The sequence below is a fragment of the Myxine glutinosa genome, chromosome 7, assembly GCF_964187855.1.
Source record: "Myxine glutinosa chromosome 7, kmMyxGlut1.1, whole genome shotgun sequence".
NCBI lineage: Eukaryota > Metazoa > Chordata > Myxini > Myxiniformes > Myxinidae > Myxine > Myxine glutinosa.
The window spans coordinates 34,212,070-34,232,585 of record NC_136267.1 but is presented as its reverse complement, the minus strand read 5'-3'; the positions used below and the strand labels follow the sequence as shown (position 1 = coordinate 34,232,585).

The following is a 20,516-nucleotide window of genomic DNA, read 5'->3' as shown; positions in this document are numbered from 1 at the left end:
AAAGTTTGATGTTTTAACGTGAAATCGACACAAATGAGCATCCTCTCAAATAGAACACACCAAACTCACTTGATCACAACTTGTCATCCCTGTTTTCATGCTGGGCCTCCAGGCATTGTTGGAAGTTTTGAGGTCCAGACCACTTGGGATGACGTACTTAACAACGCGAGCACCCTGTGGAAACAAATGAAGAGTTTTTCAAATAAAACAGCAGCAGAAAAACATGAAATTGACAATACTGTAAAGTGGACACCGCACCTGCTCCAAAAATGATAATATTAATAATAATAATCATAATAATCATCATAATAAATGAGAGAAGAAAGGAAAGTTTGATGTTTTAACGTGAAATCGACACAAATGAGCATCCTCTCAAATAGAACACACCAAACTCACTTGATCACAACTAGTCATCCCTGTTTTCGTGCTGGACCTCCAGGTATTGTTGGAAGTTTTGAGGTCCAGACCACTTGGGACGACGTGCTTAACAACGCGAGCACCCTGTGGAAACAAATGAAGAGTTTTTCAAATAAAACAGCAGCAGAAGAACATGAAATTGACAATACTGTAAAGTGAACACCACACCTGCTCCAAAAATGATAATATTAATAATAATAATCATAATAATCATCATAATCATCATAATAATAGCAATCATCCAATTTATCACTGGAGAAGTCTTTGTTTGTGTGTTTGTTTGTGTGTTTGTCTGTTTGTGTGTTTGTTTGTCTGTTTGTGTGTTTGTTTGTCTGTTTGTGTGTTTGTTTGTTTGTGTGTTTGTTTGTGTGTTTGTTTGTTTGTGTGTTTGGTGTTTGTTTGTGTGTTTGTCTGTTTGTTTATTTGTTTGTCTGTTTGTGTGTTTATTTCTGTGTTTGGTGTTTGTTTGTGTGTTTGTCTGTTTGTGTGTTTGTTTGTTAGTGTGTTTGTTTGTGTGTTTGTTTGTGTGTTTGTCCATTTGTGTGTTTGTTTGTTTGTTTGTGTTTGTCTGTTTGTTTGTGTGGTTGTCTGTTTGTGTGTTTGTTTGTTTGTGTGTTTGTTTGATTGTTTGTTTATTTGTTTGTCTGTTTGTGTGTTTGTTACCTCCGCCACCAAAGGTGGATGGAGATTATATTTTCACCCCTGTCTGTCTGTCTGTCTGTCTGTCCGTTTGTCAGTTTGTCTGTCCGTCTGTCCATTTGTGAACAAGATATCTCAAAAATTTGTGGATGGATGCGGACGAAATTTGTCAGAGACGTGAGCAGGACGAAATTATTAGATTTTGGTGAAGCTCCGGATCCGGCTACTATAATTTTTAAGCGATTCTTCACCATCGGGAGATTGGGCCAAAAATGCTACAAAGCCGGATTTGTCAAAAAGTTGTGGACGGATGATTTTGATTAAATGTGATTCTGTATTGTGATTTTCTGGTCTACTCTGGGATACAAAACGTGACCTGTTCACCTTGCGGAGGTATGTCTCTACTGAGTGCAGTTATAGTTTGTTGTACACCGCACCTTTCTTATGTCATCTCCAGGCATTGCAAAACGTCATTGCCGGGCACCGAAGGGGGCTCGGCAGTGACGCACGCTGAAAGGGAGTACTCAGTTTTCACTCTGGTTGTTTGTTTTCTTGGTTGTTGAACACCGCACCTTTCCTATGCCATCTCCAGGCATTGCAAATCGTCATTGCTGGGCACCGAAGGGAGCTCGGCAGTGACGCACGCTGAAAGGGAGTACTCAGTTTTCACTCTGGTTGTTTGTTTTCTTGGTTGTTGAACACCGCTCCTTTCCTATGCCATCTCCAGGCATTGCAAATCGTCATTGCTGGGCACCGAAGGGAGCTCGGCAGTGACGAACGCTGAAAGGGAGTACTCAGTTTTCACTCTGGTTGTTTGTTTTCTTGGTTGTTGAACACCGCACCTTTCCTATGCCATCTCCAGGCATTGCAAATCGTCATTGCTGGGCACCGAAGGGAGCTCGGCAGTGACGAACGCTGAAAGGGAGTACTCAGTTTTCACTCTGGTTGTTTTCTTGTTTTCTTTCTTGTTTGTTTGTCCGGACCAGTGTTTCCCAACCTGTGGTACACGTACCACTAGTGGTACGCGAGGGCCTTCCAGGTGGTTCGCGACAACCTTTAAAAAAAAATGATTTGGCCTGATAATTTTTTTATTTCTGATTTCTGATATATTTCATGATTTCCGATGTGCTGTGAGCAAAGTTATGCCCCGCATCGACCAGCTGGTGGAGAAGAAACAGATGCAGCCCTCGCATTAAATTGAAATAAGCCTGATATCTTATCGAATTGATTTTTCTGGAACCAGGTGGTACGCGGATTGGGTTTTTCTGAAACCAGGTGGTACGCGGCGACGGTACGGGACCTCCAAGTGGTACTCGATCAGAAAACGGTTGGGAAACACTGGTCCGGACGATATCTCAGCCATCCTTTGAGCTAGGAAGCTGAAATTTCGGCACAGTAGTGAGCAAGTCCGTTGTCAAAAATATTATTTTTTTGTTTTTTGATTAATCAATTAATTGAGGAGTTATTTAATTATTAGCGATTAATTAAGTACTTATTTAATTAATTAAATTTCCTTTCTCTTCTGACCATTAACTCAGGCACCTTTTGAGTTAGGAAGCTGATATTTGGACATGCCAATGACCAGGTGAATTGGCTGCAAAGGCTATTTTTGATTTATTAATTAATCAATCAATTAATCGGTTAATTATTTAATTATTCGATTAATGACTAAAAAAATTTTTTTTTATAAGTTACATATTCTGATGAAATGGTGGTGGTTTATGTGTTCTCTGACCGAATTGATTAATAATTTAATTTGTTTATTATTATTATTTATTTATTAATTTATTAATTCTTTAATTATTTAATTATTTGATTCATGACAAAAAAATTTTTTTTTTTAAAGTTACAGATTCTGATGAAATGGTGGTGGTTTACTTGTTCTCTGACCGAATTGATTTATAATTTAATTTTTTATGATTATTATTTATTTATTTTCATTATTAATCATTTATTTATCTTCTTTCTCATTTGGCCAATATCTCAGACACCTTTTGAGCTCAAAACTAATATTTGGACATGAGTGACCAAGTGATGTGGCTATCAAGGATATTTTTGATTTATTGATTAATAAATTATTAATTAATCAATTAATCAATTAATGGATTAATTATTTGATTAATGACAATTTTTATTTTTTTCCCAGTTACAGATTCTGATGAAATGGTGGTGGTTTATGTGTTCTGTGACCGAATTGATTGATAGTGCAATTTTTAAATGATTATTATTTATTTATTTGCATTATTAATCATTTATTTATTTTCTTTCTCATTTGGCCAATATCTCAGGCACCTTTTGAGCTGGGAAGCTAATATTTGGACATGACAGTGACCAAGTGATGTGGCTATCAAGGATATTTTTGATTTATTGATTAATCATTTAATCGATTAATTATTTATTGGTGAATCAATTAATTATTTAATTTTTTATTCATGACTTATTTAATTAAATTTCTAAAAGATACATCTTCGGATGAAGCACGAGTGGTTACCTTGGCAAAAGCGGAAGGTTATGTTTTAGTTATGCTATTAGCCAATTGATTAAGAAAATAATTTGTGATAATCTTTTATTGATTTTAATTCTACAATTAATCAATCAATTAGCGTACACCTCTCCCTCCCAATGCAGCCTCGATGAGGTGCACTGCGGTATTGTCGGGCGCCAAAGGCGCCCCGGCAATGCCGCGCTGTAGGATATTTAATTATTTGGCATGGGGGCGGTGTACTTTGAATGTATCTGTACTTGTCTTTCTTTCTTGTCAATCAATTAATCAATTAATCGATTAATTATTTAATTATTCGATTAATGACCAAAAATTTTTTTTTTAAGTTACAAATTCTGATGAAATGGTGGTGGTTTATGTGTTCTATGACCGAATTGATTAATAATTTAATTTTTTAATGATTTTTATTCATTTATTTTCATTATTAATCATTTATTTATTTTCTTTCTCATTTTGCCAATATCTCAGGTACCTTTTGAGCTCAGAAGCTAATATTTGGACATGAGTGACCAAGTGATTTTGCTGCAAAGGCTATTTTTGATTTATTAATTAATCAATTAATCGATTAATTATTTAATTATTCGATTAATGACCAAAATTTTTATTTTTTCAGTTACAGATTCTGATGAAATGATGGTGGTTTATGTGTTCTATGACCGAAATGATTGATAATTTAATTTTTTAATGATTATTATTTATTTATTTTCATTATTAATCATTTATTTATTTTCTTTCTCATTTGGCCAATATCTCAGGCACCTTTTGAGCTGGGTAGCTAATATTTGGACATGAGTGACCAAGTGATGTGGCTATCAAGGATATATTTGATTTATTGATTAATCATTTAATTATTTGATTAATGACCCAAATTTTTTTTTTTCAGTTACAGATTCTGATGAAATGGTGGTGGTTTATGTGTTCTGTGACCAAAATGATTGATAATTTAATTTTTTAATGATTATTATTTATTTATTTTCATTATTCATCATTTATTTATTTTCTTTCTCATTTGGCCAATATCTCAGGCACCTTTTGAGCTGGGTAGCTAATATTTGGACATGACAGCGACCAAGTGATGTGGCTATCAAGGATATATTTGATTTATTGATTAATCATTTAATCGATTAATTATTTATTGATTAATCAATCAATTATTTAATTTTTTATTGATGACATATTTAATTACATTTCTAAAAGAAACATCTTTGGATGAAGCACTAGTGGTTTAGTTATGCTATTAGCCAATTTATTAAGAAAATATTTTGTGATAATCTTTTATTGATTTTAATTATACAATTAATCAATCAATTAGCGTACACCTCTCCCTCCCAATGCAGTCTCTATGAGCTGCACTGCGGTATTGTCGGGCGCCATAGGCACCCGGACATGCCGCGCTGTAGGATATTTAATTATTTGGCATTGGGTCGCTGTACTTTGAATGTATCTGTACTTGTTTGTGTGTTTGTTTGACATCCATGCACTCCTGAACCACTGGACAGAATGAGTTGAAAACTTTTGGTTGTATGAAGGGTGTGCACAGGAAAGTTTTAGAGGGTAAAAACAATTCAGTCCCCAGGGTTCAGGGTGGACGTGTACACCAATTCTCTCTATGTAAATGTTTATCGTGTCGCGCCTCCTGGTGGTGAAAGTCGATATTACAAGTTAGACTAAAATACGCCATTTTCGACGGAATTAACCCGAACCTGAGGACGAGTTCTTCACCAGTAAATATCGTGTTCCAAAGTAAAACCGGATTGGAAAATGATTCGAATGTTCAGAAATGCGAGTTGGTTTCCGTGTTTTGATGACTGCCCAACAATGTTGTTTTTAACCTTTAAAGTTACCCCATAAACTGTTATCATAAACATTGTCAACCCATAAGCATTGTCAACCCATAAAGAGCGTTGGGCCACTATCCTCCGGTAAATGAGTTTAAACTGACGTCAACCAAAAGAACGAATCATGACTTTTCTTACAATGTGTAATTCCCAGGTAACTTATGGAAATCTTGCTTCTAATTGGTGGAGAAAAGCCGTTAACAAAAAGCATTTATGGCCGAACGAGCAGTAAATGGAGCACTTCATGGGTTAACTGTAGTATTTGTGTTGGCTTCTTGAGATTGTGCTGCGGTACCTTATTTGGCTGTGATCGATACACCTGCTGCTGGTTCTTTCGGCACACCTGTTCCTTCTCTTTCAATTTCTCCATCCACTTGAACAGCTCGTACATCGCTTTCATGGCGTTGTGGTTTTTAACGGCCACGTCTCTCCAGCGGTTGTCTCGATCCTCCAAATCCGTCTCCAGCTGCGTCACCTGCAAGTGATTAAAACACATAAGACACATCAAGGGAAACATTATCTTCAACTCTTTGGTATCTGCTCTTTTGTGTTCACCAGTTACACATTGCAGAGCAAGTCCCACATTGTTTGATAACGGTTGCTCACCTGTTGATGGTAATCAACATCCTGGTGCTCCTGCCTCTCTCGCTGTTCTTGCTGCTGCTGTTCCAATGCAGCAAACCTGCTGCTCAGGTGTGATTGATGCCCTGAAAGTCCTTCAAATTGGACAGCGAGCCCATGGTGTTTATGCTCATTTGCTTTCAACAGCTCAGGTAGCAGGTCGACCTGTGCGACAGAAACATGATGGTGTCATTGACAGGAAAGTTTGTTTTCTGTTCTACTTTCAATCAACAGTCTTCCACTTGTGAAAGTCTCATGAGGAGCATGAATCCTACAAGGTGTTAAAACTCATCAGAACATGTGCAGGTGAGCATGATGTTCACCACCTTGGCCATCTGTAATCCAACATGTTGGATAACGGTTCTTTACCTGTTGGCAGCTCTCAACGTTCTTCTGTTGCTGCTCCTCATGTTGTTGTTGCTGCTCCTCGAGCTGAAGTTCCACTTCCGACAAGGTGCTGGAAACTTTCGTGAGATCCGCCGAAAGTTCGTTGTTTTTCACGGTGATCTCATCGAATTGATCATCTTGCATGATCGAGCGTTGTGAAAGAACCTCGACCTGTGTGGTACATGACAGTGTAATCAACAGTTAAAGTTACTGTTTTCTGATCTACACATAATCAATACTTTATGGAGGTGTCTTCTCAAGTCTAAAGTGGGATCAATTCTGGTTTCAGTGCAAAGTTCACATGGAATCACACTAAATACGCCATTTCGTGTCTGATCTGATGAATTTTTGACGCCAACACATTCTGTCGTTACTTATCCAAGACCAATCTCAACCAAACCTGACAGGATGACGAAGGGTTGCACAATGAAGGTTGTAGCACATTCATTTGCCCCGCTCCCCAAGGGGGTTTTCTCCCCCTGGGCGAGTTTCCCCGCCATTGCCGTCAATGGGGTTGAACGTTGAGGTGTATATAAATGTTAAATTAGCTTTATCGTGGCGTTTTTCCAAAGAAGATTTATCGTGGCGTTTTTCCAAAGACGCTTTTAATAACAAAATTAATGATAATCGCATATTATTGATGCTAATACAAAATAATATTCATACTAATAATGTCCGACTTCCCCAAGGTGTTTTTCCTGCAGTGATAACGTGTATAAATATCTTATTGCTATAATGGCGTTTCTGTGTGATCAACAGCTTCTACTGGAAGTAAAAATACTAGTACCGACTGCAAAGCCGCAATGAGCTGGCGAAGCCAAAGCCTCTTGCCACTATTTTACCCATCACTATGGCATCAGTAGGTTAGGTAGTTGATAGTAGGTCGGTGTAGGTACCGTACCTGGTATGACTTGGTAAAAGAGAAGAGCAGACAGTCCTCCCCAATACCTGCATACAATAAATGTCACAAGAAGCTTAAGGAAGTAACTATACGATGTGCTAGCTTAAGGCCTATTTTAAGAAATTTTAACTGGGCTTAACATACGTTTTCACAGTATGTGTGTAGTCTTCTAACTTCAGTCGCTGTCAGGACTGGTTCTCTCCGGGCACTGCGGCTTCCTCCACCAGAAGAAGTTAGCTTGCAGTGATGAATTCGGTGAATTCCGTCTCAACTTCGGATTTTTCCGGCCGTGACAAACTATCCGTATTTCTAAACTAAATATGTAAACGCTTATACCGTATTTCTGGCCGTGAAAAACTATCCGTATTTCTAAACTAAATATGTAAACCGCTTATACCATATTTCTGGCGGTGAAAAACTATCCCCGACGACCACGAGATTTCTAAAATATAATTCTTCGTCAATTTTAGAATATTGGATGCCGATTTCACCCTCCGAAACACGTAATAAGCTTTGAAATTTTTCTTTTTCAAATGCTCGAATCTCATTGGTTTTGGTGTTTGGTGACGATTTTCGGTGAAGATAACGAGGTTGGTCTTAACGTATTTTAATTACAAATTAGAGGTTCATGAGATGGTGAATCAAAGAAAGACGGGTGAAACAAACTCATATTGAACTTTTTCGCAATTGGTTTATGCAAACTTCCGCATCCGGTCAATGGCGGCCTCCAGTGCGTGATTTGGTTTTAGAAATATTTTTTCAAATGCTCGACTCTCATTGGGTCCGGTGTTTGGTGACGCGTTTCGTTGAAGATAACCAGGCCCGTGTGGGCCGAGGTTGGTCTTAAAGTATTTTAATAATAAATTAGAGATGCATAAGATTGTGAATCAAACAATGACGGGTGAAAGAAATTCCTATTGAACGTTTTCAATTTGTTATGCATACTTCCGCATCCGCAAGATGGCGGCCTCCATTGCGCTTCGGAATTCTCAAGCCAAGGCATAATCAGGTTTTCGACATAATACGTACGCGTTTATTGACAACACCGGCTTCGCCGGCTATTATGAACTACAAACACGTGTGATTAACTTTTTAAACAGTCGCTAATGCTCTTTAAAACACTAAATTAAGAAATTTGGAGGAATCCCAACATCCGTGAAGTAAGGTTTACTTACAGAACTGAGCGAAGATCTACTGTACTCTAAATAACCCACAAATGTTGGGTTAATAACATGGCCTTTCCTGGCGCTAACGTGGCGTTTTTCGTAGTGAACTTTTGAAACAAGCTCCTTCTGTTTAACGCGAAACTGAAAGGGACAAGCTCGGGCTGTGCTCCTTTACCAAGCAGCTAGCTCGCGCTTGCCAAGCCAGCCGTTCCTTCACGGTTTTGAATGGAGTGCTTGCTCAAATGCTTAAACCACTTGACGATCTCTCCACAAGAAGCTTGGTAAATGAACACACACCCAATGTTCTTGAGACCCGACCATAGATCGACTGTAATCGAAATACCCCAAAGAGGAATGACCCTTCCTGGCTCTCCTGTAGTTAGCAGGTGGACTAGTTTCACAAATCTCAATCAACAGTCTTCCATTTGTGAAAGTCTCAAGAGCAGCATGAACCGTGCAAGGTGTTAAAACTCATCAGAACATGTGCAGGTGAGCATGATGTTCACCACCTTGGCCATCTGTAGTCCCACATGTTTGATAACGGTTATTTACCTTTTGGCAGCTCTCAACGTTCTTCTGTTGCTGTTCCTCATGTTGTTGTTGCTGCTCCTCGAGCTGAAGTTCCACTTCCGACAAGGTGCTGGAAACTTTTTTGAGATCCGCCGAAAGTTTGTTGTTTTTCACGGTGATCTCATCGAATTGATCATCTTGCATGATCAAGCGTTCTGAAAGAACCTCGACCTGTGTGGTCGAAACATTGCGCTCACGAAGAGACAGAAATAGCATAATGAAGATAATAATTCACACATACAAGCAACGATAATTATAATTGGTTGGTAATTAGTGGTAATTAGTGGATTCCAGCTCTAATTGGTGTTCCTTTTTCTGTCCCTTCTGCACCTCTCGTTTCGCTAGCAATGCATCTTTTTCTTCCTTTCCCTGATTCTCTTCTTCCTTTACTCCTTGCATCTCCTCTTCTTCCTTTTATTGAAACTCCTAGTCTAGGCAGAGCAGATATTTGGCCACAATGCTGGTCAGGTCACCACTCCAGCTCAGCGTACGAAGTTGGGGCAGGAATTTGAAATGTGTTCAGGTTGCCAGCGATAGTTTGCCTCCTCTTTGTGAAGTACATCGTGGGATCTTTAATGTCCACCAACTAATTCCGGCATACGGATGACCAGTTTAACGTCCATCCGAAGGACGACACACACATTGATGAATCACAGGGCCTATGAAACACCGGAATGACAGTTTATAGCTGGGTTGGGATTCAAACCCAGGCTAGACAGCTCACATCAACGACTAAGATATCTCATGGGAACTAAAAAGGAAGAAATAATTGGAATAATAAATAAATGGAGTAATACCACCAATTATGTCATCACGTAATTATAGCACCACCCGACTTGCGTCGCCTCAACTCACACGTACATCACTTGATAAGACTGAACTTTTATTCTCGAACGTTTTCAGAACTTACAAGACTGATAGAAACACCATAATACATCACAAAGTACAAAATTGGGAAATCGCAAAATCGTCGACAGAATGACTGTACGTTTGTGAACTTGAAACTTGTACCAAGTTTGATTTAAATCCATTCAGAAGATCTCAAGAATCACATTTTACCTGACAATGACCTCTGACCTCACTAAAATCACAAAATCACCTCAATTCTCACATTTGATGCCAAAATATAAGAAGTTCATCTTTGCATCATAATATATACTTGTACCAAGTTTGGGCAAAATCCCATTGCCGGTTCACAAGTTAGAACACCAACAGATATTTTCCGAAACAGCACCTCTGACCTCTTCACCCCAAATTGAATCAGTTCATGTTTACATCATAATAATACCTGCACCAAGTTTGATTTAAATCCCATCAGCTGTTCTCAAGTTATCACATTTTACCTGACATGACCTCTGACCTCACTAAAATCACCAAATCACCTCAATTCTCACATTTGATGCCAAAATATAAGAAGTTCATCTTTGCATCATAATATATACTTGTACCAGGTTTGGGCAAAATCCCAATGCCGGTTCACAAGTTAGAACAGCAAAAGATTTTTTCCGAAACAGGACCTCTGACCTCTTCCCCCCCAAAATGTAATCAGTTCATGTTTACATCATTATAATACCTGCACCAAGTTTGATTTAAATCCCATCAGCTGTTCTCAAGTTATCACATTTTTACCTGGCGTGACCTCTGAACTTTAATTTGTTGATGCCACAATCCAATCAGTTCATGTTTGTATCATAAACACTAACACCAAGTGTGTTCAAAATCCCATTACTGGTTCAGGAGTTGGCGCAGCAACATAATTTTTTACTTAACATGACCTGTGACCTTTGACCTCTTGACCAGAAAATCTAATCAGTTCATCTTTACATCATTATACATACCTGTGCCAAGTTTGAATTAGATCGCTTCAGTCATTCTCAAGTTGTAGACCTATCACAGATACCTTTTGACCCTTTAACCTCTTGACGCCAAAATCAAATAATTTAATCTCAGCATCATAATACATCCTTGTATCAACTTTGGGCAGATCACATCACTGGTTCACAAGTTATTGCGGTAACAGGAATTTTCCAAACATGACCTCTGACCTTTCACCTCGTGACCCCAAAATCTAATCAGTTAATCTTTACCTCATTATACATACCTGCACCAAGTTTGACTAAGATCCCTTCAGCAGTTCTCAAGTTATCGCGGTAATGAAAACCTATCACGGACGGACGGACGGACAACCTGAAAACATAATGCCTCCGGCGACTTCGGTAACAGAGGCACAAAAAGGAAATTGAATGTCTTGCTTACCACCACCTGCTGTACCTCGTACTCTCCAAGATCAGGTCTGCAATAACTACCATCAATGGAAGTAGTCTCATCACCGGAAGTACTCTCATCACCGGAAGAACTCTCATCATCTTCACCATGACAGAGAGAAGATCCTGGAAAGAAGAGGAAAAATGAACATGAAACAGATATTGTGACAGAAAAAGATCAATGGACAGAATATCACTAAGTTCAGATATGGGGGAGATTGGGAGGGGAGGGGTGAGTTTGGAGATTAGGAGGGGAGGGGTGAGTTTGGAGGAGAGGGGAAATTGGGAGGGGAGGGTGGAGTTTGGATTGTAGAAAGTGTTGGACGGTTAGTGGAAAACGAACATTTATTGCAAAATGAGTGTTGCCTTGTTCAGTTACATTATCTGATACTAGTGATACCAGATGGTGAGTAATATCAGACCATCCCTGTTGCTCAAGGACTGGGGAGGAACTTTTAGATGTCAGGATGTATTTAGTTGATACAGGTGATCCCAGTGCATTCTTACAGGCTGACTGGCCAAGTTCACACTGTACAGGTATTCCTAGTTGGTTGGGTATTCCGATTCCGACTGAATCCGATTCAATCATACACCATCGGGTGTTTACATGTCGGGATGCATGAACAGTGATGATCACTTGCTGATTGTTTGTCGTGAACCAAATGGACATCAAATTGAGGATTGTACAAAACTCTAAATTTCCATTCTCCATTCCATGAGACACAAGAGACACATTCTCTCGGGCCTCTGATCTGATGCCATATGATCTGAAGCCGCTCTGCATCACTGTGGATAAACCATCACCTCTCTGTAGCATGGCCGTCTGATTCTGAAGAGCTGGTGGTCGCGATGTGTGATGCTGCTGTGATTCCATGATCACCATAAGAGCATCCACTTCCGGGATCCCATCATTCCGTCTCCCGGTGCTTCTGCTCTTCGTGTAGTTTTTTCCCGTGCAGGCTGTGAATGAGTTAACAAAATCATTACCAGATGGAGTGGCAATTCCTCAAGTTAATTTAATTTTATTATTAGTGTACTTTCGTAAAATGTCCCCAATCTCAATTCCAGAAGCTTGAACTTACAGCATTTGTTGCGATGTCGGTGATTCTGGAAGCCATTTATGATCTGTAACACAAAGAGCAGCAAACAATACACATTAAGAGAGGACCTTGTGTCTTGGCATATTTTTGTTGGGTTGTTGTTTTGGGATATTTTAAAATTTAAAACCTGACATTTCTCAATCTTGACTGAGACTAATCACAAACCCCACGGTCTACTCCTCCACCAAGTAGCGATGGATCCTTGGGTATATGACCTCCTGCTGTTTAGCATCACTTGTTCAATCTGAGGTGTAATTCCGTTTGGGACTGCATTTTATCACTTGAACTTTTTCACCCAAAATAAACTCTGAAATGGTCTGTCAACGAGATTGTTAACCAAAGCCCATGAGCTTATATCACTTTTATACCTCGATGATGAGGCTGAGGAACACGACAAGTGTAATAAATTTTTGGTAATTCATCATCATTCCCATCTGCCAGTGTTGAGTGGCGGCTCGGTTGAAGTACTCGCTCCAGGAAGATGTTAGTCCTGTAAACAAGAGCAAAGAGAGTGTTAAAAGGCTTATTTCAACTTTCATTGATTCAAAGATACATACATCAATTAGGGGACAAGGATATTGATATAAACATCTGTGTACTTGAATGTGAATTACAAAGACATTGGTAGACAATGAACAATTCCATCGCACGAGGGACCTGAACACCTATCTTCCTTGGCAACATGAGCGAGGAGTTCAGATAAAGACCACCAGCAGATTAACCCAGAGAAAGTGGTTTCTTGGTTTCATTGTGCTTCAAATAATAGGAGATAAGTTATAAATGATCAAAACTAGACAAGGTAATTTACCCGAAGTTTTACCTGAAGAAAAGGTAATTTACCTGAAATTTGCCTGAAGAAGGGAACTTCCGCTTCCGGTTTTGCAGGCGAAGTTGTGTTTTTTCGAAGATCTCCACGCTCTCCATGCTATCAAAGTTAAGTAATTGTTCCCGTTTGTATTTTTGTCAAAACTGTATTTTTATGTCACGGTGTGTGTACCTACTGTGTGTCTCTAGGAAGATCTTGGTGTAAATCATGCACACCTGTATAAAATCGTCGGTTATTTCCTGCCGCGATTTTGAGGCCTGGTCTTTCAAGTTTACTGCCTTGAGGCCTTGTTGTCTTCTCTCAGCGGTCGATTGTGGTCCATTTATTTTCGTTCTCTCACAGTTTTTCCGAGTCTTCTTTTCACCCCATACTTCCCCCGAACATCTTACCCTTTGTTTAAAATCTTAATTAAAAAAATACATATATATACATTATTTATTTCCTTCTTTGTTCGTGTTCGTTCGTTCTTCCAACGTTTTCAAAAGGATCTCTGACTTGAAAATCACAAGAAACTAATTTTGCAATAAATGTTCGTTTTCCATTTATAATTGTCCAACACTTTCTAAAATCCAAACTCATCCCTCCCCTCATAAACTCCACCCTCGCCCCTCCCCTCCTAAACATCCCCCTCACCCCACCTCTCCTAAACTCCCCCCTCACCATCCCCTCCCAAACTCCCCCCTCACCTCGCTCCTCCTAAATTACACCTTCACCCCTCTCCTTAAAAACTCCCCTCTCCCCTTCAAATCTCCCACCCGACTTTTTTTTCTCCAATTCTCCCTTCTCCCCCCTCCTCCTCAAAGCGTCCTCCCTGCTTCCTCTCCCTTCCAACTGTCAACCTCCATCTCCTCCAACCTTCTTCCTCTCTCTGCCCCCCCCCCCCTCAAACAACACCTCGCTGTGCCTCACCCAATCACCATCAAACCCCTTGTCCTCCTCATCCTTCCCTTCCTCCGAACTATTCTGAAATCTCTGACACACCTTCAACAGCTCTCCCTACCTCCTCCTCCTCTTCCACATCTTACCCGACCCCCCCCCCCCCCTCCCCTGTCCTGTATCCGATGCTCCCCCTTCCTCTTCATTAACGGTATGGACCTCAAACATCTGGGGCCTTCGCTCAAACTTGATTGATCTCTCCATTCAGGTTGCTTCTGACAAACCAGACTTGATCTGCTTAACAGAAACTTTCCTCCTTCAAGATGTCTCTGATTCCTTAATATCTCTCCCTGGTTACTCCCTCCTCCGGTATGATAGACCTGAGCCTCGTCTTGGTGGTGTGGTTGCTATCTTTATCAAAAACTCTCTTCCTCACTCGCCCTGCACTGCCCTCTCTCCATCTCACCCCCAGGAGTACCTCTGGCTACGGCATCCCCTTCGCTCCCACCTTTTTTTCATGTGTGTGTTGTACCGTCCACCAAACAGTGATGACTCCATCTACATCTCGCTGTCTGACAACATGGACCAACTTCTATCCACTCATCCCAACCGTCTCTTCCTCATATGTGGTGATTTCAACTGTCACCATGCCAGTTGGCTGGGTGTGGGTACCTCTCTCACCAGTCATGGCTCTTCAGCAAAGGACTTCTGCGACCAACGGGGACTGGCACAATCTGTCAATTTCCCGACCCGGATCTCAGTCAATGGAGTATCTTCTCTTCGAGACTTGGTTATGACGAACTTCACTGCAAATGTCTGCTGCTCTTCTTCTGCTCCAATCGGTTCATCTTACCACATGCTTGTTCAAGTGTAAGCTCTTTCACGAGCCTCGATCTTGTATACAAAAAAAAGAAGTGAATAAACATACTTACATTTGTGGTGTTCTGTTCAATGCGTGTGAATTCGATTCAATCTGCAATCTCATCATGTATGGCAAATAGAACAAAGATGAAAATGAACATAATGACTTACCCTGAGAGAGTTTTGATATCCAGTTTGTTTTCCGGGGCTGCGTTAGAATAGAAAGAGCAACAATGTCAAAAAGGATAGGTTTTCACTCATCTTCTTCTTCGAGTTTGAGTCCTCGAGTCAAAGTTGTACTCTCTCACACAACAAGCGCACACAGATGCACTCATGCACACAGACGTGCACACACACCACAGGATGGTCTACCAGCCAATCTCCTCAGCCCAAGGGGTATCCACTCCATGCTGATGACAACCAGTGAGCCAGAAATATGTCCCTGGATTGATCCATTTCCTCAAGAGGTGGGCTCCTGATTTGCCAAATAAAAGCTTTCTGAAGGCGTCTAGGCTGATTGTTGCTACAGTTAGCGGTGTAGCAGCTGGTACTGTATCAGGCAGCGGTGGTTCTGTGTTTTATTACAAACTGCAACTGAACTGGTTTACCGGTTTAATGTTATATATAAATTTTAACCTTCATCCCAATATGGTATTTTATATCACGTACCTGGAGTCATCCATGCCATCTTACCTTCAAGAAAGGAACAAGGTTGAAGAGTCTTTTCAAGGGATGGTCGGAAAAACTTTGAGGTTTCTGGAGGACAGACACAAACAAAATATCTTGATGTACCATCTGCACTGCTAATCCCAGTGAACATGCAAATAAATAACAAGACGCAATCACGTCTCTCACCCACAATTGGAGGGTATAACCAATCCGCTCTCACCTAACCAATTACCCCAGGTGGCTAGGATTATCAAATAAATCAAGTCCCATGCTCTTCCAGCGAAGAAAGCTGCATCAAGTAACCAAGAAAAGCTACACACGGTTATAATGTCATACAAACATGGGAATCCCAATGCCCCCCCCCCCCCTCTCGAAACCATCTTATCTTCAAGAAGGGAACATAGTTGAAGAATCTTTCCCAAAGATGGTCAGAAAGACCTGGAGGCTCCTGTACGACAGACAGAGATAAACAAAACATCTTGTATCAGTCAAAGTGAATTTCCTGAATTGTGTTTTATTGTCGAAGGGAAAGTACCACCCGGAAATGTGTACGATGTAAACTCAGAGCTCGATACAAATTGTCCATCAGCTCTTTCTGATGCACATGTGGTCACTCAGAAGAACAACATTGGGACGATTGTACTTGACGAGATTGTTTATGTTTGTGGCGAATGATGTGTGGAGACCACAAGGTTTTAAAACACCACGTCATAAGCTCTGTCTGGACAATGTTATTATGTTGTGGAAGTGTGCGGTGGAAGAGATATCGACTCAGGAGATACAAAGTTATTCCACAGCCGACTCACCTGCCTTTCCCACTTCCCTACCTGTTTGTAAGGTTCCTGCTGGTGTCCTTTATCTCTGCTCTTTGAATTTTACCTCCTCTTATAAAACACTTGTGTACTGTTGCTTACACGGAAAATTTGTCACATATTGATGGAGTGTTGTTTGACGTCATACCTGAAACGTAACGAGGTTTACCAGACTCTCGGAGATGTATCCGAAATATCCTGGCAGCTTCTATATGAGAGAGATGGAAGCAAAAAACATTTTGGATCAGGAAAACTTATTTGGACCAATTGGTGGTGAAATCGGACACACACACACACACACACACACACACACACACACACACACACACACACACACGACGAAGTCGGTTCGAAAAACTCAGCTCCAGCGAGGTGGAAACGAGCACTTGCACATTTTACCATCCACATGGAAGGTTTTCAAACCGCACCTTTAAACCAGGTAAAACGTACACGTAAATCTTCTCACTCGTTTAAGGCTCACCTGTTGAAGTCCTAGCAGGTAACCGAGGTTGAAGTAGAGCATGAAACAACAAATCAAAGCAACGAGAAAGAAACACGTCCTCGCCATCTTGAAGCAATGTTTCAAATGCGATAAATAACTGTCGCTCTGTGACGTCACACACTCATGCAGTCACGCCCATTGATGACTTCACAATGAAGGATTCTGTTGGCTGTCGGTTCTAATAGTCGAATTGAAGTCGAATTTCACCCCAAATCCACTTTTTTGAAATACCAACTTCTTTCCTGGAAGTTTTTGGTGTCCTTTCGTTTTATACCTATCCTGCCTCCCCCCAATCCCTCTCCCTCCCACACATCTCCCGATGTCCCTGCTCTCAAATGTTGTGTTTGTGTGCCTCCTCCCCTTCTCTCCCCATCTTGTCGACCACTCCCCTTTTTATATACTTTGTTTGCTTGTTTGTTTGATTTGTTTGTTTGATAAATGTTAGCTCTTTCACGAGCCTCGACTCTGTATACAAAAACAAACAAAAAAAAAAATGGAATTTAATGTCGAGTATGTTCGTTAACCCATTGATGATGAGTGCTCGTCATTTGTTTCCGTATATTTCCCATTATAATTATTGTGTTATCGTGTTATTCCGTCATTTTAAAATTATTGTCACCATGGTTACCAGTCATTTCAGAGCCGGTCTATCCCTCTGCCGATGTAATGAATGTCTTCAGGACTGTCTATATATTATGTACGCATTTCTGCTAAATTTTACGAATCATGAGCTTTGGCAGGGCTGGGAGGATTGTACGTTCGTTATTATTATTGCCAAATGATGTTACTCTTATTATTGTTGTTAATATTATTAGTATTAATTATTATTATATACTTTGTTACAATGTTATGATTCTTTTTGTTGTTTATTTTGAATGACATGCCATGGAAGGACCTATTAAGCTGCTCTCTATACACCTGAACATGATGTGTGTTAAAAACATTGAAAGCCTAATCAACTCAGGAGGTCATAACGATCATTCTGTTGTATCACATTCCACATCAGAACGCTCAAGTAAAACTCCACAAAAAACATGGCACACACACACACAAAGGTGGATATATCGAGACCTGGCAGGAATCCGTTCAACCTCTGAAACCCGCATGTGGAGATAACAACCAACGTCACACACATTGACACACACACACACAAACAGGACCATTCGGTTCAGAAAACTCAGCTCCAGCGAGGTGGGAACGAGCAGCTAGCTGTGCATGTCACCATCCACTTGGAAGCTTCGATTCTCAAACCACACTTCTAAACACGTTAAAACGTACACGTAAATCTTCCCACTCGTTCAAAGCTCACCTGTTGAAGTACTAGCAGGTAACCGAGGTTGAAGTAGAGTGTGAAACAGAAAAGCAAGGCAACGAGGAAGAAACACGTCCTCACCATCTTGAAGCAATGTTTCAAATGCGATAAATAACTGTCGCTCTGTGACGTCACACACTCATGCAGTCACGCCCATTGGTGACTTCACAATTAAGGGTTCTGATGGCTGTCGCTTCTAATAGTCGAATTGAAATGGAATTTAATTTCGAGTATGTTCGTTAACCCATTGATGATGAGCCCTCGTCATTTGTTTCCATATATTTACGCCCGCCAGGGAGTAATGCATCCGATCGTGTCCGTCCGTGTGTGTGTGTGCGTGTCTGTGTTTGTGTGTTTGTGAACAAGATATCTGGAAAAGTTCTGAACGGATTTGGATGAAAGTTGGTGGGATGATTTCCCTTGGGATAAGGAAGAATTGATTAGTTTTTGGTGAAGCTCAGGATGTTATTCCGGATCCAGGAATTTTCTTTGGGAATTTTTTTTTCTGTTTTCCTTTAAAAACCATTTTCTCTGCAATAATTGGAGCGATTGAGAGCAAATTTTCACCATAGGAGGGACTCGGTCTGTACAATATTTTTATGGTAATTATGACGTCACAGGCCATGTGGTTCGGCCGCCATATTGTTTTGAGTGAAAAACACTAAAATCCAATTTTCTCCAAAACGCCTGAACAGATCGAGGCCAAACTTTGCAGGCAGAATCGCATACCCATGACGAACAAAAAAGTCAACGAGCATGACGTCATGCATCACATGGTTTCAGAGTTATATAACGTTTTTAAGCACAAACATTTAAAACCTAGCTCCTCCCTCATTTGTGATCCAATCGAGGGGAAACTTCACAGATCTGTTCAGCATATCAGTCTACTAAAATGTCCTTTTGGAATTTGCGATAGGTCACGTGGTTTGGCAGACATCGTTAATTAAACGCAAATAATAAAAACATTTATATCTCTTGAACCGTGAAACGGTTCATTGATTGCATTGCAAACGATCATTGATCGCTGTGAAACTTCATACTGTAGTAGAAGTCATGAAGAGTAACAAGTGTGCAAAATTTGAAGATCATTGGATGTATGGTCTGGAAGCTAGAAGTTGTTATTGTGTGAAGAAGAAGAGTCTTCGACTGTGGCGGATTAATTATTTATCACATGTACAGACTTGCAGGCATCGTTTGACACAATCTCCCGGGTTAATTTGAACCTCAAATAAAATTATAATTCCAGATTTGTCAATGGCTGAGGTATATTAACAAACGAATAAAACAGATTTGGCAAAATTCGAACTTTTTTTTAAAAGATCGCATATTCACCCAGGGTTGTGAGAGGCTGAAGAAGAAGAAACCTCGCATGGGCTTCCCAGACCAAATAAATAATTCTCGTTCTGGCTCTGCGATTTTCAGGTTTATTACTCCCGCAAGGGAGTCCGTGTGTGTGTTCGTATGTTCATGTGTTCGTGTGTTTGTGAACAAGATATCTGGAAAAGTTCTGAACGGATTTGGATGAAAGTTGGTGGGATGATTGCCCTTGGGATAAGGAAGAATTGATCATTAGTTTTTGGTGAAGCTCAGGATATTATTCCGGATCAAGGAATTTTTTTGGGAAAGATTTTTCTGTTTTACTGCATTAAATCTTTTATTCTTATTCTTAAATGATGTTTTTCTCCTCCAATTCCGAGATATATCAAAATAAATTCTCTGACAGTTAGGGCCTACTTTCTTTTTCATTTATTGTTTTGGGGAGAAGGGATGTTAAACAAAACGTATTATTCCAACTAAACCCACAGCGGGAGTATGCGCTCTACTTAGTGGCGTTCTAGTTCCCATTATAATTATTGTGGTATCCTGTTATTCCGTCATTTTTCAAATATTGTCACCATGGTTACCAGTCATTTCAGAGCCGGTCAATCCCTTGGCCTATGTAATTAACATCTTCAGAACTGTCTATATTTTTGCGGCCCTGGGTTTCGTGGCTACTAACAGGGGTAGCATCAGTTGACCTCAAATTTACAGGGCCTGAGGCTACCGCGCATGAACTTCTTGTGCCGCAGCAGGTCGATAAATCAACCGTGGATACCAACCAGTCAATCAGTGCTTCAGTGTCCGCCGTCTAATACCGTTTAACTACTTTTGTTGTGCTTTTGTGCTTCCCTCTCTTCCCCATCTTGTCTCCTGCTCCCTTTATTATATGTTTTATGTGTCTGTGTTTTTTGTGATTAATGTTAGCTCTTACA

General features: G+C 40.2%; 1 protein-coding gene across 1 annotated transcript; it reads right to left on the bottom strand.

Moving 5' to 3' along the window:
• Window positions 1-45: 45 nt before the first annotated feature.
• Window positions 46-15,961, bottom strand: LOC144893050 (uncharacterized). The gene is made up of 12 exons (XM_078782665.1): window positions 15,663-15,961; window positions 15,141-15,177; window positions 12,775-12,896; window positions 12,389-12,431; window positions 12,111-12,266; window positions 11,299-11,432; window positions 9,025-9,213; window positions 6,388-6,576; window positions 6,004-6,183; window positions 5,693-5,872; window positions 397-501; window positions 46-174 (listed from the first exon to the last, which is right to left on the bottom strand). The coding sequence occupies exons 1-12, from the start codon at window positions 15,762-15,764 to the stop codon at window positions 46-48; spliced, it is 1,566 nt and encodes a 521-aa protein (XP_078638791.1). The 5' UTR covers window positions 15,765-15,961.
• Between the last annotated feature and the right edge of the window lie 4,555 nt (window positions 15,962-20,516).